Source organism: Macaca fascicularis, chromosome 19 (genome assembly GCF_037993035.2).
Source record: "Macaca fascicularis isolate 582-1 chromosome 19, T2T-MFA8v1.1".
In the NCBI taxonomy this organism is placed as follows: Eukaryota; Metazoa; Chordata; class Mammalia; order Primates; family Cercopithecidae; genus Macaca; species Macaca fascicularis.
Window position 1 is genome coordinate 19035012 of NC_088393.1, and position 23339 is coordinate 19058350.

General features: G+C 55.5%; 1 protein-coding gene across 3 annotated transcripts in view; it reads left to right on the forward strand.

The window, feature by feature from the left end:
- Positions 1 to 326: 326 nt before the first annotated feature.
- The window catches only part of KLHL26 (kelch like family member 26), a 35948-nt gene continuing 12935 nt past the window's right edge, over positions 327 to 23339 (forward strand). For 2 of the 3 annotated variants that reach the window (XM_015440835.4, XM_005588476.5), the window contains exon 1: positions 327 to 436. Coding sequence is in view for 1 of the 3 variants with exons in the window: in XM_005588476.5 (XP_005588533.1) it covers positions 354 to 436 (83 nt within the window). In the remaining 2 variants the exon portion in view is untranslated. Of the gene's footprint in view, positions 437 to 2397; positions 2516 to 23339 lie in introns of all 3 variants that reach the window. The other variant, XM_065535254.2, reaches the window with a different exon arrangement.

A 23339-nucleotide genomic window follows, 5' to 3' on the forward strand; every position in this document is an offset into this window, starting at 1 on the left:
TGGCTCCGCCCCGGCCCCACCTATCCACAGACAACACGCCCTCTCAGCTCAGGACGGCCTCCATTTCAGACTTGGTTCCGCCCCTCACGCCAGGGCCCCGCCCCAATCCCGCACCCCTAGCCTAGGCCCCGCCCTTGACCCGCCCCCTGCATAGCAGGCCCCTCCCTTTATCCGAGGCCCGCCCCGGCGCTCCGTAGACCACGCCCCTCTGGTTCCGGGCCCGCCCCAATCCTTGGTTTCTGGTCCCGGCCCCGCCCCTCCACAGACCTGGCCCCGCCCCGCCCCCCGCGTCTCGGTTTCCCGGGCCTGCGCGCGCGGCTCCCGTCACTCGAACGCGCGACGGCGGGGGAAAGATGGCGGAGTCCGGCGGTAGCGGCGGCGGTGCTGGTGGCGGAGGCGCTTTCGGCGCGGGCCCCGGCCCCGAGCGCCCGAACAGGTGAGACCCGGCCCGCAGGATAGACCTGCACCTGTCTTGGAGCCCAGGGCACCTGTGGACAGTCTTGGGCGTCCTTAGGGGTTGAGGGGAGGCCTGGCACGGCTCGAGGGTCTTTCGCTGAGAATTTGGACTTCACGGGGCCGTGGGGTACTGGAGGAGCCGAGGGCTACTGAGGAGGTAGCTGGAGCGGGGCTGGCTCGAGGCGTCTGCAGGCGACCCTAGGTACCTGAGAATCCTGGGGGTCTGAAGGGAAACCGAGGGGCTCCTGACTGTGATGGGCCGTGGGGCAACTGGGGATGCCAAAGAGCCTGGGCAGCAGAGAGGGCCTGAGCCGGGGCCATGGCCAGTCTGAGGGTGGTGAGGTGTCTTGGGGGCTCTGAGGAAGGGGCTAAGGCCCAAGGCTTCCTGGGAGGTGCCGAAGGGCCCCGAGGTGGCTAAAGGTGGTCCTGAGAGCGTGCTGAGGGGCCCTGGGAGGAGTGGAGACTGTGGGAGGCTCTCGGTGGGGGGACTCAGGTGAATCTGGGAGCCTGAGATGGGGAAGCTGAAAGGGCCTGGGGGTGCCAAGGTTCCTGAGGGGCTGGGGTGGGTCTAGGGAACCTGAGGTGGATGAGAGAACTCCAGGGGTTTATAAAGAACGTAAAGAGGGTTCTTCTTTGGTTCTCACCCTTCCATCCCCATGGGGGTCCAAATCCACATCCCCAACAGGCTAAAGGACTTATAGAAAGGTCTTGCCCTCAAACAAGAGGACAGAATTCACCCCTTTTGTCAGAGGGAGGCCCTCTTTCCCCATGGCCCAGTCCTAACATGGATTGCTTGAACCTCAAGGTTTGCATGACAATTAGTTATCATCAGTAACTAATGATATGTGCGTGCATGCATTGTATTGGATTGTCTAAGGGAAAGAGCACCTGCCTTAGGGAGTGTGATCTCCTGCTCTTTTCCTATTGGGCAAAGCCAGACCCTCCCACCCCAGCTCCTCCTCTAGCCTGCCACCCGGGTCAGGCCAAGGAGGAAATTCAGGCTTTTTCTTGTTGGTGAGCTTCCAGGAGCCAATAATTTCAGTCAACATGATAAATTATGAAGTTATTGATACTTATGTGCTGTGGAGTTTTGGACCTCTGGGCTGGTGCTGGAGGGAATGGCCTGATGACCTGGCTGTGTGATTTGGTACTGAATGGAACATGCATGGGATGGGTGAGGAAGGGAGGAGGGATGGCTGGGCCAGGGCACAGAGGAGGCAAAGGCCCTGCCTGTTCCTGAGGATGCTGAGTGGCACGTTGAGACTTAGGTCTGTGGGCATTGAGTCTGGTCTGCCAGAGGGGCCGTGGGGAACCCAGGAGGTTTGTGTCCAGAGGGGTGACCAGCCTTCTGGGGTATGTGTCGGGCAAGATTGTCCTGCAGTAGGGAGTCAGGAGATATCAGAGGATTTTCAGAGATATTCAGGGAGTGGCCAGGGCTTGAAAATTGGGTATGAGTTGGCAAGTAAGGGACAGGGAAGAGGGACAGTGAACCCCAGGTCCCTGCCTTGGGCACTGGAGTGGGATAACCTGGGGCTAGGGCTTTTTTTTTCTTTTTTTTTGAAACCTGGTCTCGCTCTGTCACCCAGGCATATAGGCTGGAGTGCAGTGACACCATCAAGACTCACTGCAGCCTGAAACTCCTGGACTCAGGTGATCCTCCCACCTCAGCCTCTGGAGTAGCTGGGACTACAGGTGTGCACCACCACACTTGGCTAATTGTTACATTTTTTGTAAAGACCAGGTCTTGCTCTGTTGCCCAGGCTGGTCTCAAACTCCTGGGCTCAAGCAATCTTCTTGCCTTACCCCTCACTAAGTGTTGAGGTTACAGATGTGAGCCACCATGCTGGGCATGGCTCTTTTTTATAAACAGCTTTATCGAGATATAATTAATTGCATGAAATACAATTCATTCATTTTGTTTTTATTTATTTATTGAGACAGAATCTTGCTCTATCGCCCAGGCTGGAGTGCAGTGACACGATCTCGGCTCACTGCAACCTCTGCCTTCCAGGTTCAAGGGATTCTCCTGCCTCAGCCTCCTGAGTAGCTGGGACTACAGGTGCGTGCCACCACACCCAGCTAATTTTTTTTTTGTTTGTTTGTTTTTTGAGTCAGAGTCTCGCTCTGTCGCCCAGGCTGGAGTGCAGTTGCGTGGTCTTGGCTCACTGTAAGCTCTGCCTCCCGGGTTCACGCCATTCTCCTGCCCCAGCCTCCCTAGTAGCTGGGACTAGAGGCGCCCGCCACCAAGCCCAGCTAACTTAAAAAAAAATATATATATATATATATTTCTTTCTTTTTGAGACGGAGTCTCGCTCTGTCGCCCAGGCTGGAGTGCAGTGGCCGGATCTCAGCTCACTGCAAGCTCCGCCTCCCGGGTTTACACCATTCTCCTGCCTCAGCCTCCCGAGTAGCTGGGACTATAGGCGCCCACCACCTCGCCCAGCTAATTTTTTGTATTTTTAGTAGAGACGGGGTTTCACCATGTTAGCCAGGATGGTCTCGATCTCCTGACCTCGTGATCCGCCCGCCTCGGCCTCCCAAAGTGCTGGGATTATAGGTGTGAGCCACTGCGCCTGACCATTTTTGTATTTTTTAAGTAGAGACAGGGTTTCAGTGTTGGCCAGGCTGGTCTGAACTCCTGACCTCAGTGATCCACCCGCCTCAGCCTCCCAAAGTGCTGGCGTGAACTACTGTGCCCAGCTAATTCATTCATTTTAATTTGTCAGTTCATTAAGTTTTTTTTTTTTTTTTTTTTGAGACAGAGTGTTATTCTGTTGCCCAGGCTGGAGTGCAGTGGTGTGATCTTGGCTCATTGCAACCTCTGCTTCCTGGGTTCAAGCAATTCTCCTGCCTCAGCCTCCTGAGTAGCTGAGACCACAGGTGCACGCTACCATGCCCAGCTAATTTTTGTATTTTTAGTAGAAATGGGGTTTTGCCATGTTGGCCAGGCTGATCTTGAACTCCTGACCTCAAGTGATCTGCCTGCTTCAGCCCCCCACTGTGCTCAACCCAGATCATTAAGTTTCAGTACATTTACTGAGTTGTGCATCCTTCACTACAATACAGTTTTTTGGAATGCTTCCATCAACCTAAAGAGTTCCCCCAGGCCGGGCGCGGTGGCTCAAGCCTGTAATCCCAGCACTTTGGGAGGCCGAGACGGGCGGATCACGAGGTCAGGAGATCGAGACCATCCTGGCTAATATGGTGAAACCCCGTCTCTACTAAAAATACAAAAAACTAGCCGGGCGAGGTGGCGGGCGCCTGTGGTCCCAGCTACTCGGGAGGCTGAGGCAGGAGAATGGCGGGAACCCGGGAGGCGGAGCTTGCAGTGAGCTGAGGTCCAGCCACTGCACTCCAGCCCGGCGACAGAGCGAGACTCCGTCTCAAAAAAAAAAAAAAAAAAAAAAAAAAAAAAAAAAAAAAAAAAAAGAGTTCCCCCAACCTCGTTTGCAATTAACCCTGCTCCCCCAACATCTAGCCCCGGGGACATCCTGATCTGCTTTCACTCTCTGTAGCTTTGTCTTTTCTAGAAATTTCCTAAGAATGGAATCGGACATGTGGCCTTTGCGTCTGGTTTCTTTCCTTAACATAATGTTTTTGAAGTTCATCTGTGTTGTTGTATCAGAAGTTTGTTCTTTTTCACTGTGGAGTGAAAATAAACAAACTGTGTCCATCCAGACGAGATTGTATGGATGGACACAGTTTGTTTATCCATTAACTGGTTGATGGACTGTTGGGTTATTTCCATTTTGACAACTGCAAATAAAGTTGCTATGAACATCTGGGTATGTGTCTCTGTGTGGACATATACTTTCATCCTCTTGGGTAAATACTTAAGAGTGGAATGACTAGCTCATATGGTAGATGTGTTTAAATTTTTTTTTTTTTTTTTTGAGACAGAGTCTCATTCTGTTGCCCAGGCTGGAGTGAAGTGGTGCAATCACAGCTCACTGCAGCCTCGACCTCCTTGGGCTCAGGTGATCCTCCCACCTCAGCCTTCTAAGTAGCTGGTAGGTACCACAGATGTATGCCACCACACCCAGATATTTTTTCTGTGCTTTTGTTGAGATAAAGTCTTGCCATGTTGCCCAGGCTGGTCTTGAATTCCTGGGCTCAAGCAATCTTCCCACCTTGGCCTCCCAAAGTGCTGGGATTACAGGTGTGAGCCACCACACCTGGCTATGTTTCTATATATATATATATATTTGTTTGTTTGTTTGTTTGTTTGTTTTGAGATGGAGTCTCTCTCTTTGGCCAGGCTGGAACGCAGTGGCGTGATCTTGGATCACTGCAACCTCTGCCTTCTGGGTTCAAGCTATTCTCCTGCTTCAGCGTCCTGAGTAGCTGGGATTGTAGGTATGTGCCACCACACCCAGCTAATTTTTGTATTTTTAGTAGAGACGGGCTTTCACCATGTTGGCCAGACTAGTCTTGAACTCTCCTGACCTCAAGTTATCCACCCGCTTTGGCCTCCCAAAGTGCTGGGATTACAGGTGTGAGCCACCGAGCCCGGCCATGTTTTAATTTTTAAGAAACAGCCAAACTCGTTCCCAAAGTGGCTATACCATTTTGCATCCCCACCAGCAATGTTCAAGAGTTCCAGCTCCTCCTCATCCTCACTAACAGCTGGTATGGCCCGTCCTTAGTTTTAGCCATTCTTAAGGTATATGCTGGTGTCTTCATTTGGTTTTATTTATTTATTTATTTATTTATTTATTTGTGAGATGAGGTCTCACTCTGTCGCCCAGGCTGGAGTGCGGTGGTGCGATCCCAGCTCACTGCACCCTGGAACTCCTGGGTTCACGCAGTCTTCTGGCCTCAGCCTCTGGAATAAGTGGGATTACAAGCATGCACACCACTGTTCCCTGTCTTATTTTGGTTTTAAGTTGCATTTCTCTAATAACTAATGATGTTGGACAGTTTTTCATGAGCTTCTTAGCTATTCGTATCTTTGGTAAAGTGTCTTTTCAAATCTTTGGCTTATTTTTAAGTTGTGTTGCCTTTTTTTTTTTTTTTTTTTTTTTGACCGAGTCTCACTTTGTCACCCAGGCTGGAGTGCAGTGGTGTGATCCCGGCTGATTGTAACCTCCACCTCTCGGGTTCAAGTGATTCTCATGTCTCAGCCTCCCGAGTAGCTGGGATTACAGGTGCATGCCACCACACCTGGCTAATTTTTGTGTTTTTAGTAGAGATAGGGTTTCTCCATGTTGGTCAGGCTGGTCTCGATCTCTTGACCTCGTGATCTGCCCGCCTCGGACTCCCAAAGTGCTGGGATTATGGCGTGAGCCACTGCGTCCGGCCCTCTTTCTTAAAAGACATCTTTGTCATTGTCCCCTTTCCTCCATCCTAGTGAAAAATCACTGTTTGGAGCAACTGATAGGAGTGTCTCATGCCTCAGGTGCCAGTGTGGGGAGAACCCCTAATGTGGCAAGATGGAGCATGCAGAAAATGGATCATATTTTGAGGGAGATTGGTACAAGACATTCTCCCAAAAGTCATTTTGAGACATTGAGTCTTTGTAGCGTTGTTCGTCTGTTCCTTCATTTATTGCAAATAGGACAGCCAGGCCTGGTGCATGACCCACCTCCTTTTCTCAACTTGCCCACGCCTCCTTCCTCTTCATCCTTCCACTCTCCAAGGTTCTGGCTCCTCAGAGCCACCTGCCTGACCGTGCAAGCTCAAGTAGTCCCCAGGACACTTTTTCTAGTCACCTAGTTGTGTGTGTGTATATGTGTGTGTGTGTGTGTGTGTGTGTGTTTGAGATAGAATTTCACTTTTGTTGCCCAGGCTGGAGTGCAGTGGCATGATCACTGCAATCTCCACCTCCCGGGCTCAAGCAACTGATTATCCTACCTCAGCCTCCCAAGTGACTGGGATTCTAGGCACCTGCCACCAAGCCCGGCTAATTTTGTATTTTTAGTAGAGATGGGGTTTCTCCATGTTGGCCAGGCTGGTCTGGAACTCTTGACCTCAGGTAATCCACCTGCCTGGGCCTCCGAAAGTGCTGGGATTACAGGCGTGAGCCACTGCGCCCAGCTTGTTGTGGTTTTTTGTTTGGTTGGTTGGTTTGGTTTGAAGCAGAGTCTCACTCTGTCGCCCATGCTGGCATGTAGTGTCATAGCTCTCTGCAGCCTTCTGACCTCCTGGGCTTAAGCAATCCGCCTGCTTCAGCCTCCCGAGTAACTGGGACTACAGGCATCTACTATCACACCTGACTAATTTTTTTTTTTTTTTTTTTTTGAGACGGAGTCTCACTCTGTCGCCAGGCTGGAGTGCAGTGGCTGGATCTCAGCTCACTGCAAGCTCCGCCTCCCGGGTTCACGCCATTCTCCTGCCTCAGCCTCCGGAGTAGCTGGGACTACAGGCGCCTGCCACCTCGCCCGGCTAGTTTTTTGTATTTTTTTAGTAGAGACGGGGTTTCACCAGATTAGCCAGGATGGTCTTGATCTCCTGACCTTGTGATCCGCCCGTCTCGGCCTCCCAAAGTGCTGGGATTACAGGCTTGAGCCACCGCGCCCGGCCACCTAATTTTTTTTTTTTTTTTTTTGAGACGGAGTCTTACTCTGTCGCCCAGGCTGGAGTGCAGTGGCCGGATCTCAGCTCACTGCAAGCTCCGCCTCCCGGGTTTACGCCATTCTCCTGCCTCAGCCTCCCGAGTAGCTGGGACTACAGACGCCCACCACCTCGCCCGGCTAGTTTTTTGTATTTTTTAGTAGAGACGGGGTTTCACCGTGTTAGCCAGGATGGTCTCGATCTCCTGACCTCGTGATCCGCCCGTCTCGGCCTCCCAAAGTGCTGGGATTACAGGCTTGAGCCACCGCGCCCGGCCCACCTGACTAATTTTTAAAAATTGTTTTGGGCTGTGCGCGGTGGCTCACACCTGTGATCCCCGGACTTCGGGAGGCCGAGGTGGGTGGATCACTTGAAGTCAGGAGTTTGAGGCCAGCCTGGCCAACTTGGTGAAACCCCTTGTCTACTAAAAATACAAAAAGTAGCCAGGATTGGTGGCACGTGCCTGTAATCCCAGCTACTCGGGAGGCTGAGGCAAGATAATCGCTTGAACCTGGGAGGCAGAGGTTGCAGTGAACTGAGATTGCTCTACTGCACTCCTACCTGGGCGAGAGAACCAGACTCTGTCTGAAAAAAATATATATATTATTTTATAGAGACAGGATCTCATTTTTTTTGTTGTTGTTTGAGACAGAGTTTTGCTCTTGTGGTCCAGGCTATCGTGCGACGGCACGATCTTGGCTCACCGAAACCTCCACCTCCCAGGTTCAAGCAATTCTCCTGCCTCAGCCTCCCGAGTAGCTGGGATTACAGGCATGTGCCACCATGCCTGGCTAATTTTGTGTTTTTAGTAGAGACGTGGTTTCTCCATGTTGGTCAGGCTGGTCTCAACTCCCAACCTCAGGTTATCCGTCCACCTTGGCCTCCCAACGTGCTGGGATTACAGGCGTGAGCCACTGTGCCCAGCCGAGACGGGGTCTCATTATGTTGCCCAGGCTGGTCTTGAACTCCTGGGCTCAAGTGATCTTCCTGCCATAGCCTCCCAAAGTGCTGGGATTACAGGCATGAACCACTATGCCCAACCTGTATTTTTGTTTTTTGTTTTTGAGGTAAAATATATATAACAAAATTCACCCACTTTAAGTGAACAATTCAGTGGCATTTAGTATATTCACAGAATTGTGCAACCATCACTGCTGTCCAGTTCCAAAACATCTTTGTCCCCCGCAAAAGGTGACCCCATCTTCATTAGCGCTGACCCCCTATTCTCCATTGCCCAGCCCCTGGCAATCACCAATCTGCAGTCTGTCTCTATCTGTTTTCAAGTTTTATAAATAGAATCATACACTATGTGACCTTTTGAATCTGGCTTCTTTCACTCAGCATGATGCTTTGGGGGTCATGCATGTTATAGCCTAAATCAGCACTTCATTCCTTTTTATGGCTGAGTAATATTCCACTGTGTGGATGCACCACATATTTATCCATTCATCTGTTGATGGACACTTAGATTGGTTCCACCTTTTGGCTATTATGAATCATGCTGCCATGAACGTGAGTGTACACATTTTTGTCTAAACACTCATGTTCAGTCCTTTGGGGTACACATCTAGGAGCGGAATTGCTGGGGTGCATGCTTGTTGTATATTCTTGATCATGCTGGTCACCACCTAACGTTATTTGTTGTGTTCCTCTGCAAGTGCCTTGAGGTTGGAGCGCCTGTCTCTCTTGTGTCCTCTTGTGTGCCTGGAACATGAATGACACAGGAGGAAGTGTCCCAGAGACGTGGCCGAGAGAGAGGGAGGAAGGGAGTGATGGGGGTGTGCAAAAACTTCTTGCTCTCTGAGGCTTGCAGTCTGGCAGGTGGGAATTCCCTTCTATGGGATCAGGTCGATCTTTGGCCTTTCCAGGGAGGCTTGTGGGGCTGCTGGGGGGCACTGGGGGCTGGTCTTAGTCTCTGTGACTGCCTTTCTAGCCTGCCAGGCAACGCCCGCATCTGCCTTTTTGTCCCACGAAGGTTTTGTCTTTTGGCCAGGGGCGGGGGCAGTTCCTGTCTTCCCCTTGGCCCTTCCAGCGGTACCACAACTCAAGAAACTGTCCCCAGGAGGGACTGCGCTCCCCCACCCCCCACCGCCCCCAACGTTATATAACTTGTTTGTTCCAACTTCTGTCTTCTGCAACCAAGGGGGAAAAAAGAAAGAGAAAAGCTTATTCTCCTTCCTTCCTATCTCGAGGGATCAACAAAAAACCCGTTGCCTAGTAGAGATGGTCGTTAACGACTGAGCCGAACCTCAGGGATGGACAGAGTGGGGCTGCCCTGGCTGAGGTGCACGGAGAGGAGGTGGGGTCCTTGCTGCAGGCACAAAGGACACTTGTTCGCCAGCTGGCCTCCTCCCAGCTTGGGCCGTGGGGTCTAGACTCCTTGGAGGGAAAGGAGGCCTGGGCCACTTGGGGTGTTGCAAGGGGAGGCAAACCCTCTGGGGAGTTGCACCTCCCCAGCTAAAATTCCGTCACTGTGAGGTACCTGGCTACCAGAGTTTTGGAGGAACCTTCTGGCCTCGCAGCCTCTCCGACATGGACCTTTGGCATCCATGCTTTTTGGCCTACGCTTCCTGGAGATGTCTGGGTAGGGCCCGGGCTCGCTGAGTCATGCTGTTCCTGGGGGTGAGATGGGGGGATCTGGGTGAGGGATGTGCAGGCTTCAGGCGTTTGCATAAGTGGTGGCTAGGCTGGGCGTGGTGGCTCACGCCTGTAATCCCAGCACTTTGGGAGCCTGAGGCAGGTGGATTACAAGGTCAGGAGTTTGAGACCAGCCTGGCCAACATGGTGAAACCCCGTCTCTACTAAAAATACAAAAATTAGTCAGGTGTGGTGGTGGGCATCTTTAATCCCAGCTACTCGGGAGGCTGAGGCAGGAGAATCGCTTGAACCCGGGAGAAGGAGGTTGCAACGAGCCGAGATCGTGCCACTGCACTCCAGCCTGGGCAACAGAGTGAGAGTCCATCTCAAAAAAAAGAAGTGATGGCTGGCTGGGACGTTGTGCCCAGGGGCTTTGCTGCCTGCTGAAAGTGTTTGCATGGAAAGTTGTGGCCGAGACGCTGTGCCCGGTGGGTTCGTCACAGTCAGTCTGGCTCAGTGGCCTTTGCCTGTCGAAGATTTCTCCACAATCTAGATAATCTCTACCAAGCCCAGAGGCCTTGGAAGGGTCCAGCCCCCAGCTCCTGCTAGGAATACCTGGGGGAAGAGGTGGCTTTCCAAGGAGGTCCTTGCTACTTTGGGGAAGTTCTCTTTCCTTTGGCCTCTTGCCCTTTTCTTTTTTATTTTATTTTTTGTGATGTCACTCTATTGCTCAGGCTGGAGTGCAGTGGCATATTCTTGGCTCACTGCAATCTCCGCCTCCTGGGTTCAAGTGATTCTCCTGCCTCAGCCTCCCAAGCAGCTGGTACTACAGGCGCCCGCCACCACGCCTGGCTAGTTTGTATTTTTAGGAGAGATGGAGTTTCGTCATGTTGGCCAGGCTGGTCTCTAACTCCTGACCTCAGGTGATCCACCTGCCTCGGCCTCCCAAAGTGCTGGGATTACAGGCATGAGCCAGCGTGCCTGACCTCGTGCCCCTTTTAGAAGGAGGATTTTGACCCTTCCAAGACGTGGACTCAAGTCCTTCTCCTGGAAAATGTGGTCAGATATCGCGGCATGAGGTGTCTCATCACACCCATGGGTGACTGTGGGTCCCTCTTTGTGGGGTGTGGCTGTGACAGATTCCTCATCTGGGAAATGGGGCTCTAGGCCCACCAGGTGGGGGGTGTCTGGGAGGAAATGAGTGGGGAGAGGCCGCATGTGCCTCATCAGTGTTACTGTGGCGGTGCTGACATCGCCCATGATGGGGACATTGCCATCCTGCCTGCTACGCCCGCATGGGCCTTGAGGGGATCATCGGTGCCAGCAAGGCTTGATGTGGCGTGCGTGTGTCAGGCAAGGAAAGGAGAGGGTCAGCTTGAGCTTTTGGGAAGACAGTAGTGCCATGATTTGGTGGCCGTGAGAGGGACAGCAGCAGGGGCAGCAGGAGAGTAAAGCACATCCAGCGTGAGCTGGAGAGGGCAGGTCCGGCCAGGAGCAGGCCTGGGAGCAGGAGCTCAGCGGGGGAGGGGGCGGGAGCATCTCAGCAGGGATGGGGGCAGGTGGAACTGGGCCAGCTCAAGAGGGGCACTGACCTGCAGGCCAGGCCACATCCAGGCCACTCGATCTGCCCCTCACAGCTGAGCCCCTTCTCTGGGACGGAGGCCACCGTCTCCTCCCCTCCTTGTTGGCAGGTCCCGAGAGCTCTGGGAGTGGAATTGCTCTGAGAGCGCTCACTTCACCCTGAATCGCACAGTGCGATCGCCACAGCTGGACTGTTTCCACCTGGTAGCTGTGCCCTCCGGGACGGCCTCCTTGTCGTGGTCCATAGTTACTGGGGAAGAAAGGTTTTATTACCCTCCCCCACAATCGCACCATCTCCAGGGAGCCCATGCGAATGTCATCCCACCTCCCCCACAGCGATTACTTTTTATCTCACCCATCTCTCCTCAGACACTGTAAAAGTGAGGCTTTCTCCTCACTCCAGCTCTTTCGTTTTTTCCTTTTTCTGATATTTGCGTGTGTGCGTGTGTGTGTGTGTGTGTGTGTGAGAGAGAGAGAGACCTACTCTTTGGTTTTAGGGGATGTTTTAGATTTGGTGTTGAGAGGCCTTGGAGGAGGAAGAGAGCAGGAGGAGGAAGAGTGGAGGAAGAGAAGGAAGAGATGAGAGGGAGGAGGAGGAAGAGGAGGAGGAGAAAAAGGAGGAGGAAGAGGGAGGAGGAAAAGAGGAGGAAGAGGAAGAGAGGAGGAGAGAGGAGGAGAAAGATGGAGAACAGGAGACTGAGGAGAGAGAGAGGAGGATGAGGGGGAAGGACAAAGACAGAAATAATTCAGTGACTTGGGGCCTTGGATCCTGGAAGAAGCGGGTGGGATCTACTGAAGGCATGGGGTGACTGGGCAGCATGTGTCCCGGCATCCCCAGCTCTTTGCTCTGTGGACAGGATTTGTTACACACCTTTCTCTGCCTTTGTGTGGGTGCCACAGTCTCCTGTGTCCTCCTGTGCCAGGTGCTGGACATGCAGGGTCCATGGGACAGATGGGTCGTGCCCGTGGGGCGCATACATGCCAGCAAGAGTTAGAGAACATCGTGCAGTCATTTCTGGGCTGGCTGGGCCAGGGGGCCAGGGCAGGGTTTGGGTGAGGGGCTTATCGGTCAGCCTTCTGTTTTGAAAGGATCCTTCTGTAGGCCGAGTGTGGTGGCTCACGCCTGTATTCCCAGCACATTGGGAGGCCGAGGCGTGTAGATCACTTGAGGTCAGGAGTTAGAGACCAGCCTGGGCAACATAGTGAGACCCAGTCTCCACTAAAAATAGACAAAACTAGCTGAGCGCGGTGGCGGGTGCTTGTAGTCCCAGCTGCTCTGGAGGCTGAGGCACGAGAGCTGATTGAACCCAGGAGCCAAGATTCCACCACTGCACTCCAGCCTGGGCGACAGAGCAAGACTCTGTCTTAGAAAAGAAAGGATCCTTCTGGCAAGAGACAAGGGAGCCTCAGCCAAGGTGGGCCCTGGAGGGATGGAGAGGCGCGCGCAGGCTTGGGGATGCTTGGAGGTTGAGCTTGTGCTGACCGATAGTGGTGGCTGGTTCCTCCTCACTGGGCAGGCTGAAGGTCCAGGTTGTCCTTGGTCCTGCGAGGCTGTATTGCCTGCAACAAGCAAGGGACTTGGAGATGCCACCTGGCCTGGGGGATTCGCAGCCCTGCCTGTGTTCCAGAAAAGCCCTTCATGCCTCTCCTTGATCAGGGTTCGTGCCACGTGGAGCTCCCACAGTCCTTGAGGGCTTCAGGTCTTCCCACCAGCGGGTCCCAGTCCTGGGAATGTCCCTCCTCCTGAGAGAAGGCCTCAGTCTGGCTGCAGCTGCCCGGGAGGTCCCCAGGTAGCATCTCTCGTGGGTTCCACCTTCGAGCCTCAGCCTGGAGCCAGCCCCTCCTGCCGTCTCCTCCCCATCCCAGCTCAGAGCCACTCCTGGCTCTTCCCCTCCTGGGCGTCATCCCCAACTCCAGCCAGCGGGACCCTCCTCAGGCAGGCATCAGACCACCTCACTGCACCGCCGGACACCTGCCAGTGGCTCCCTCACTCTCAGAACAAAATCTGCTGCTTGATGTGACCTGCCAGGCCCCTGAGCTTCCGCAGCCCTGATGGCTCTGCTGGGCTCTGAAGCACGCTCACTGGAATGTCCTGTCCCAGCGATTTGCACGGCTCAAGTGTTGTCTCCTCAGGGCCTGGCCACTGTGTCTGCCGTGGCGCCACTGCTCGCCCTGCCGTCACGGTACATTCTCTGTGCTTGAGGACCCATGTCCCTGTAGAATGTGCGTTCCCCAAGGGCAGGGCTTTATCGGTTCTCTTTATAGTGGTGGTCCTGGTGCTGGCACAGCTGCTGGCACAGGGTGGACGCTCTTGAGTACAGCTCCAGTGAGTACCCCACCCCGCACAGTCTTCGACGCATACCGGAGGGGAAGCCTCCTGGCATAGCTCTGCATGCCCAGGCTGGCCGAGGGTCATCCGCCTCTTCCTCTTCGCTTCATTGAACCAGCAGGGTGTGGGCAGAGCAGCAGAAATTCACAGGCGTGTTGTCAGTAAACCGGCCCTGTTACAGAGCCCAGGGCACGGTACCATTTTCCATGTGCTGTCTTTAGTGAGTGAGCAAAACCTCAGCCCTGCATGTTAAAGCAAAGGCGGCAAAAGACAGCCGCTCTCTCCCTGTCCAGCTGTCTGAAGTGGAAGTGGGGGCCAAGCCCACTGGGTTCCTGCTGCCGGCAGCCCCGCCCTCCTCCTCTGGTAGCCGCTCTGCAGCTGTGCGGACCTGCTCTCTTAACACTTGTTAACCCCAGCCTCCAGTCCCTTCCTGCCCCCCACCCCGCCCCTTCCACATGTCTCTCCGGAGAGGGCCGCGCAGAATTCACAGGACTCGTCTCCAACGGCAGCGCCAGCAATTCCCTAGCATTCCTCCTCTGCAGAGCGGATTTTGGTGCATGTCCAGCGTGATTTCAGACCCCTCACCGCGCAGCAGAGCGCCTAATCGCTCTGTATGCACCACCACGGTGCACACTGAAAATATTGTGATCCGGGAGGAAGTAACCGGCACCTTGGGGGAATCACAGACCTTTCCTGCGAGGGCAAGGGCTTCCGGAATTGAACAGGCTGGGCCTGGAGGAGACCTTGAGGGGTGGACCTTCAGGCTTGTAAAGGCCTGGAGGGGGGTCACCCGAGGATCGAGGCCGAAGATGTTTACTGACGCCACAACTGTGAAATTCCACAGGGGTCAAAGACGGACTCGGGCGGGCGGGAGCGGTCTGGGCTGGATATCCGGAGAGTTCTGCTCTCCACGGGATGTTAGAATTTGAGGCAGTCTGCCGAAGGAGGCAGAGCAGAGAGGCATGTGATCACCCAGATCGTCTGTTACTGGAGCTGAGAGCGGGACATTTTCCCGGAGCGGGGTGGAAGGAGTGTCAAGGTGACTGTGAGGTGACAGACACGTAGGGGAGCCCCACAGAGGACCCCCAAGGCACCCTCTCTGTTGCCATCAACCTGGGTCATCCTCTCTGAAAAACTTCCAGGACTGAGGGTCGAGTCGGAAGCGTGCGTTCTTCTTGGTGAAGTCCGTCCTGTCCCAGGAGGGCTTCTCTAGGTCTCTCCTCTGGCTCCCCCTCCTCGGGTCCTCGTGGCTCTCTGTCGTGTGAAGCGGGGGGTCAGGAGCACACAAATGTTTACACTCCACGTGAGTCACTTGCACAGATGACGGGTGATGTTTTCCTCGCCAAGGCTGATGGCACCGGGCCCCTCTGCCGTTCCAGCCTCAGTCACGCCTCCAGTCTGTTAGCATTTAGAGCTGCTGAACTTTCGCATTGGTCAGGGGCGCGGGCAGTTTGCTGACCTTTTCTGGGAGTCGTGGCGGACGGAGTGGAGCCGTCTGTCTTGTCACAGACAGGCGGGGCTGCGGCTGGGGATGGCCACCGCCCACTCGCCCTCAGAATGGCCCTCAGCGGGGCTTCCTCGCCCCCCAGCCCGGGTAGGAAGCTCGTGTGCACTGTAGGGAGAGGCGGCAGCTGGAAAAGTGTTAAGGCCACAGCGGTTTTTCCAGAGGCTCGTCTGGAATGCTGTGGACGGATCTGAGGCTCCTGACATCCGAGGCCCCTCTTGGTGGGGAGAGCCAGAAACCCAAGACACTGCTGTCAGTTAAAGACTCGAAGTTCACATTTTAAAAAGTGCAAGGAGACACCCGGTTTTAGGTACGTTGGGGTGTGAGGTCTGAAGGCTGGAATCTGTGGTTCCCTTCTTTCAGCCCTGTCATTCCTCTTGTCTGGGTGCTGCCCACCTGGTAGAAAGGGGACCTCACCTTGCCACTCCTCTAGCCCGCCAACACCACTGGGAAGGTGACCCTTCATCCTGGTGGCTCCAGTAAAAATCCCAGGGAAGGCTCTGATTGGATCAGAAAGGCCAAGTCCCAAGTCCCCATCCCAGGATGAATCCCGACGACCAGGGGCCCCAGAGCCTCTGTCCAGTCTGCGTCACATCCGTATTTTCAGCCCAGCAATGGGGTCTGCCTGATCTCCAACACTGGGGCTAAGAATAGAGAACAGGAGGTTCCTGAGGAAAACGGGGGCCTTATGAGAAGAGGCGAGGGATGGTAAACACCCCAAAAATGAAGATATTCATGACAGACCTCCTCTGACACTGAAATTTGTGTTGTCTTTGGAAGGCTCTGGGCTAAGCTGTGGAGTGCCTGCATCTGGCCCGGCTCTGCTAGGGATGAGCAGTGCCATGTGGCAGCCCTGTCCCTTCTGGGGCTTCAACACCTGTCCTGCCAGTGGAGGCAGTGGAGTGGGCTGCCTTGCAGCACGTTGCCACCCCGAGATGCTAGATTTCAGCAGTGCTGGAATTTCGCTGGGTTTCCAAGCAGTGCTCTGGGGCTGTGCAGTCATGTACCTACTTGCCTGAACTGTAGAGTGAAGGGATTTGCTCATTCAAGTGGTCCCTGCTCCTGGCCCAACGCAGTGGGACCAAGTTGGGGGATGGGCTGTCACAGAAGCAGTCTCCCCTCAGTGGGAAGGAATGGGAAAGGGAAGCCTCAGGCTGAAATCTGCCCACTCATCAGCCCTGAATGGGCACACAGCTGGGCCATGAGGGTGAGGAAGGCCATGGCAGAGAAGGCTCTAGGGTGGAGGCAGCAGAGGGGCTGAGCGCAGAAATGCAGTGGAGAGAGGAGGGTCTGAAGGCAAGAGGGTCGGCCACTGAGCACAGAGCACAGCATGAGCAAAGGCCCAGAAACTGGATGTGCAAGAGAGTCCCGCTGCAGGCTTCATGTGGATCCCAAAGGATCACATGCACTAGGACTCGGGCCAGGAGGTCACATGGAGAGGAACGAGCAGTGAGCTAAGATAAGAGTTGGGCTCCAGCAGGCCGGGTGTGGTGGCTCACACCTGTAATCCCAGCACATTGCGAGGCCAAGGCGGGCAGATCACCTGAGGCCGAGAGTTTGAGACCAGCCTGGTCAATGTGGTGAAACCTCGTCTCTATTAAAAATACAAAAATTGGCTGGGTGCGGTGGCTCATGCCTGTAATCCCAGCACTTTGGGAGGATGAGGTGGACGGATCACGAGGTCAGGAGATCAAGACCATCCTGGCTAACACGGTGAAACCCCGTCTCTACTAAAAATACCAAAAAAAAAAAAAATTAGCCAGGCGTGGTGGCGGGCGCCTGTAGTCCCAGCTACTCGGGAGGCTGAGGCAGGAGAATGAACCCAGAGGCGGAGCTTGCAGTGAGCAGAGATGGCGCCACTGCACTCCAGCCTGGGCGACAGAGGGAGGCTCCATCTCAAAAAAAAAAAAAAACAAAAACCAAAAATTAGCTGGCGTGGTGGCAGGTGCCTATAGTCCCAGCTATTCGGGAGGCTGAGGCAGGAGAATCACTTGAACCTGGGAGACGGAGGTTGCAGAGAGCTGAGATTGCACCACTGCACTCCAGCTTGGGTGACAGAGCCAGACTCCGTCTCAGAAAAAAAAAAAAGAAAAAAAAAAGAGCTGGGCTCCAGCCCAGTGCTGCCACCTGGGAGCCATCCACCTGCCACCTCACCCATCCACTCACCTTCAAACCCCACCTCCCTTGCCAGCAGCAAGCTCTCTGCCTCCACGGCACCCCTCCCATCCTGGCTTGTACCTGGACCACAGTGTTGGGGTGTCCCCATCAGAACAGCCCCCACGAACTGAGGGAGCGCCCACTTTGTGCAAGACCATCAGCTGGGGTGGTGCAGTTCTGGTTCCTGGCTCTGTTGTTGGCAGGCAGCCTAGAAAAGGGGCACGGCTATCATCCCATTTTACAGATGGGGAAGTTGAGGCACAGAGAGGTTCAGGGGCTCATCCAAGGCCACACAGTAAACAAGAGGCAGAGGGACACTAGGTGTGGCCAGCAGAGACCTTCCTTGGCCAGCACACAGGTGCTTTTTGGCCTTTTCATGGTCCCAAGTGGGTGGGCCCTATGATCATGACTATGATGCAGATGGGGAGACTGAGGCTTAGAGGGCTGAGACTGCTCACCAAGGCTCTGCCTGATCCTGAAGGATGGATGTGGAGCAGGAAGAACAAGACAGGGGCTCTTCAGGGAAGGCCCAGCGCAAAGACGCGGATTTATCTGTCCATCCATCCACTCACCCTTCATCCACCATTCATCTGTCTGCCACCCACTCACTCCTTACCCACCTGTTCACTCCTGTGTCCACCAGTTCACCCACCCACCTGACCGTCCATACCTCCACCTGTCTGTCCACCCAACCACCCATCCACCCCCCTGCCCCCATCCACCCATCTTTTCATCAGTCCACCCTTCCATCCACCCACCCACCCACCCTTCCATCTACCCACCTACCCATCCAACCATCCATCCATCCATCCATCCATCCATCCATCCATCCATCCACCCACCCGCCCTTCCATCAGTCCACCCTTCCACCCACCCATCCACCCACCCTTCCATCTACCCACCCACCCACCCTTCCATCTACCCACCCACCCACCCTTCCATCTACCCATCCACCCATCCATCTACCCACCCACCCATCCATCAATCCACCCTTCCATCCATCTACCCACCCACCCTTCCATCTACCCACCTACCCACCCACCCACCCTTCCATCTACCCACTCACCCACCCACCCACCCTTCCATCTACCCACTCACCCATCCTTCCATCTACCCACCCACCCATCCATCCACCCATCCACCCGCCCTTCTGTCAGTCCACCCTTCCATCCACTCACCCATCCATCTGCCCTTCCATCCACCCACCTGTCCACCCACCCACCCATCCATCCACCCATCCACCTGCGCTTCCATCAGTCCACTCTTCCATCCATCCATCCACCCACCCACCCACCCACCCACCCACCTACCCATCCACCTACCCATCCATCCACCTACCCATCCATCCACCCATCCTCTTGCCCTTTCATCAGGCCACTCTTCCATCCATCTGCCCTTCCACCCACCCATCCACCCACCCACCCACCCATCCACCCACCCACCCACCTACCCACCTACCCACTCTTCCATCTATCTACCCACCCATTCATCCACCCACCCACCTACCCACCCACCCACCCATCCATCTGCCTGTCTGTCACCCACCCACCAACCTACCCACTCTTCCATCTATTCACCCACCCATTCATCCACCCACCCACCCACCTACCCCCCCACCCATCCATCTGCCTGTCTGTCTGTCACCCACCCACCTGCCCTTCCATCCACTCATCCATTAACTCATCTACCTGCCCATCCAGCCACCCTTCCATCTACGCATCCACCCACCTACCACTATCCATCTACCAACCCACCCACCCATCCACCAATCCACTCATCCACCATCTGCCCACCCATCCATCCACCCATCCACCTGCCCATCCAGACACCCTTCCATCTACCCACCTATCACTATCCACCCACCAACCCACCATCCACCAATCCACTCATCTACCATCCACCGACCCATCCATCCACCCATCCACCAACCTATGCACCCGTCTATCCACCCATCCACCCATTCTTTCATCCATTTATTCACCCATCCATCCATCTACCCACCCAGCTATCCACCCATCCATTCATCTGTCCATCCAGCCATCCATTAACTCACCTATCAATCCACACGCCCTTTCATCTACCCATCCATCCACCCACCCATCTCTCCACCCATCCATCTAGCCACCCATCCATCCACTCATCCATTCACCCCTCCATCCACCTACTCACCCATCCATTCACCCACCCATTTACCCATCCACCCACCGATTCACCCATCTACCCACCCATTCATCTGTCCATCCACCATTCGCCCATCCACCCACTCATTTACCCATCCATCTACCTGTCCATTCACTTGACTGCTTGTCCACCTACCCAGCTGACAAGCATGACTGAGCTCCAGCCATATGCTAGGCATGGCGGTGAGCACCAGGACATTGCAGGAGACAGAACCCTGCCTGCCCAGCTTCCATGGGGTTCCCCTTTCAGTTGTGGGGAGACAGGCTGGAAACAGATGATGTGGCAGATGGAGTGAGGAGCAGGGAAGACAAAAACGGCCCAATTGGGGATCAGGGAGGTGGGGTGGCTGATGAGCTGTAGACCGAGGCTCTCCCAGCGGGACCTGGCAGGCACTGCCCCCTCATCTACAGAGTGGGGTTCCCTCTCTTGCAGGGTAGCTGAAGGACTAGTGGGGTAAATCCACATTCTTGCCTGGGGCCGGCCTTGAGAAGCCCGTCTTGCTCTTCCTGCTGTTCAGCTCCATGTCCATCCTCCCAGCTCAGGCAGAGCCTTGGCGAGGTGTCTCAGCCCTCTGAGCCTCAGTCTCCCCATCTGTGATGGTCACGATCAGAGGCCCACCCACCTGGGGCTGGGGAGAGACCAACCAGCACCCATGTGTTGGCTGAGGAAGGCCTCCTTTGGCCAAGCCTGGTGTCCCCCCTCTCTGTTTACTGTATAACTTTGGGTCAGTGGCTGAACTTGTCTGTGCCTCGATTTCCCCATCTGTAAGATGGGATGGTAGCAGTGCCCCTTCAGAGACTGCCTGCCAGAAGGTGGGCCAGGAGCCAAGATTGCACAGACTGGGTGTTCCCTTGGTCAGTGAAGGCTGTTCTGATGGGGACACCCCAGCATTGTCATCTGGACATGAGCCAGGATGGGAGGGGTGCTGTGGGGGCAGAGAGCTTGCCACTGGTCAGGGAGGTGGGGTCTGAACACCCTCTTGTCTTCGTGCTGTGGAGGCAGAGAGCTTGCAGCTGGTCAGGGAGGTGGGGTCTGAACACCCCCTTGTCTTCTGGGCCTTTGTCTGGATGGTGGGACTTCTTGTTGGCCTTGAGAAGTGGCTGGAGTTGGGCAAGGCCTGGATGAGGGGCGCTATGCATAGCATCTTCCTGTCCATCAGCCGCAGTCAGGGCCCCACACATCCTGGACTCCCGGTGGCATTGGTCAGAGGCTGGGATTAGGGCAGGAGATCACAGCCTGGCCTTGAGGGCACTGGGCTTATGGTGACCCCTGAGGAGCGGGTGAGAGGTGGCCACATCCATCCATCATCCACCCACCCATTCCTTCAGCCCACTTCCTCATCTAGAATGCCCCCATGCTCCTGAGATGACAGCTTGCAAAGCACTGCACCTCTGACCCCCTGTCTTCGGGATGGTTTAAGCAAGGCTCAGGGAACGGGAGGCCACGCAGCTTGCCCTGGCTTCATAGTGGGGTTTGCGGGGGAACTGTAGGATGGGGGTGGGCGGGCCTTAGCCTTCTGCTCCCAGCTCTGTGGGCTTCACCTGTCAACCTGCAGAGCCTGAGAGGAGGGAGTGTCTCCTGCCACCTCACTGGGTCCTTGGGGTCATTGGTGGTGGTCCTTTCCAGTTGATCCTGGATTCCGAAACCTGCCTGCCTGCCCTCTCTGAGCCTTGGCGTCCCTGGCTGTCACTTGGGGGCTGTCTGGGGGTGCCAGGTGGTACAGTGGCCTCCTGCTAGGCACTCCCAGATGCCCTGTCTCCTGTCATTCTGTCCCCACCCAGCAGGCACAGACAGGCTGAAGCCAAGGACAGACAGGCAGGGAATGGCTCCGGATCAGGAGGCTGGGAGGAAGGGGAAGGCCAGGGCTCCTTCGCAGGAGTCAGAGGGCATCCATGCAGGACGCTGTGAGTTGGGCCAACAGGCGCAGCTCACGGCGAGCCCTGTCTGCCTCAGTGGCGCGGGGCTTTTGGAGGAGGCTTGAGGGTGGGTGGGTGGGGAGGCTGCGAGGTTAGGATGGCTCTGACCCTGCCTGGCCTGCCCAGCACGCCTGCCCTCCCAGCACAGAGGGGGAGTGCGGGGTTCCTGTTCGAAATGATTCGTGAGGATATCGGAGAAAACTAGCATGTCAAGCAGGAGGGAGACACAGACAGCTGCACCCTGGCGGCTCCTGAGCTGCAGTCTCTGTCTCCCTGTCTCTGAGTCTCTGTCCCTCTCTCCCTGGGTCTCTGTCTCCCTGTCTCTGGGTCTCTGTCTCTGGGTCTCTGTCCCTCTGTTTCTGCATCCCTGTCCCTCTGTCTCTGGGTCTCTGTCTCCCTGTCCCTGGGTCTCTGTCCCTCTGTCTCTGGGTCTCTGTCTCCCTGTCCCTGGGTCTCTGTCTCGCTGTCTCTGGGTCTGTGTCTCCCTGTCTCTGTCATGAGAGAAGGTATCAGTGTGGTTGGAGTCTTTGTCTCCCTGTCTCTGGGTCTGTGTCTCCCTGTCTCTGAGTCTCTGTGTCTCCGTCTCTGGGTCTCTGTCTCCCTGTCCCTGCGTCTGTGTCTCCGTCTGTGAGTCTCTGGATCTCTGTCTCCCTGTCTCAGAGTCTCTGTGTTTCTGAGTCTCTGTGTCTCCATATCTGGGTCTCTGTCTCCCTGTCTCTGTCTCTGGGTCTCTCTTTGTCTCTGTCACTGTGTCTCTGTCTCCATCTCTGTGTCTCTGTCCCTCTGTTTCTGAGTCTCCGTCTCCCCATCTCTGTTCCTCTGTTCCAGTCTCTGGGTCTGTCAGTGGCTGAGTGTCCTGGCCTGCTGGGACACTGCGGTGGGGCCCTGCACCCGCCCCTGGGCTCTCCCACTTGTCCATGCAGAAGCCATTATCTTTCCTCCGCTCCCACAGGAACCCAGGGAGGCAGAGAACAGCAGGTGCCTTGGAAGGGACGGCCCCTTATCAGGAGGGATAACCCCAGGAAGTAGCCTTGGGCAGTCTGGGGGAGAAGCAGGGCGGGCCCAGCCTCAGGGGCCTCTGAACTGTCCCATGGGAAAGCTTGCTGACGTGAGTGTGGGGGCCGGAGTGTTTGAGGGCCAGCATGAGGTGCCGGAACCCAGCGACTCCATCCTGTGGGCTGGGAGCAGTCCCCAGTGCGGTGAAACATTGTGGTCACCATGGCAACAGCGCTGGGGGAGCTGCCTTTGTGGAACGGGTGGGACCCTGCCTCTCTGTACCTTTTACCCTCGAGGCACGTGCCCAAGAGCCAGCGAGGACTGTAGCTGCTGGTGGCCAGGGGTGGGGGGAGGGCGGGGGCACGCTGGGCCGAGGTGTTCTCATCTTGGAGAAGGATACTGAGCCTGTGACCTCCCCGGCTGCTGGGGATTTGCGAGGCTGCGTGTGAAGACCTGTGCCTGCTTGGTGAGGTCAGAGTGGGTGGGAAGGGTCATGAGAGAAGGCGTCAGTGTGGTTGGAGAGCAGGGTGGTGGCTGTGAGGCTGAGAGGTTGGTGGTGGGACTCCAGGCCCCCCACAGCTCTGGCACCCAAGCCCCATACCACCTCCCACACTGCCAGGATGCTGTCACCCCCACCCCTGCCACCATCTCTGCTTCCCCTCCTTTCACTGGCTCTCTGTTCCTCTCTCCCTATCTCTCTCTCTCTCTCTCTCTCTGGGTCTCTCTCTCCCTCTCCCTCTCTCTGGGTCTCTATCTCCCTGTCTCTGGGTCTCTGTCTCCCTCTCTCTAGATCTCTGTCTTCCTCTCTCTCTGGGTCTCTCTCCCCCCCTCTTGCTGGGTCTCTGTCTCCCTGTCTCTGGGTCTCTGTCTCCCTGTCTCTGGGTCTCTGTCTCCCTGTCTCTGGGTCTCTGTCTCCCTCTCTCTAGGTCTCTGTCTTCCTCTCTCTCTGGGTCTCTCCCCCTCTTGCTGGGTCTCTGTCTCCCTGTCTCTGGGTCTCTGTCTTCCTCTCTCTGGGTCTTTTTCTCCCCCTCTTGCTGGGTCTCTGTTTCTCCCTCTCCCTCTGGGTCTCTGTCTCCCTGTCTCTGGGTCT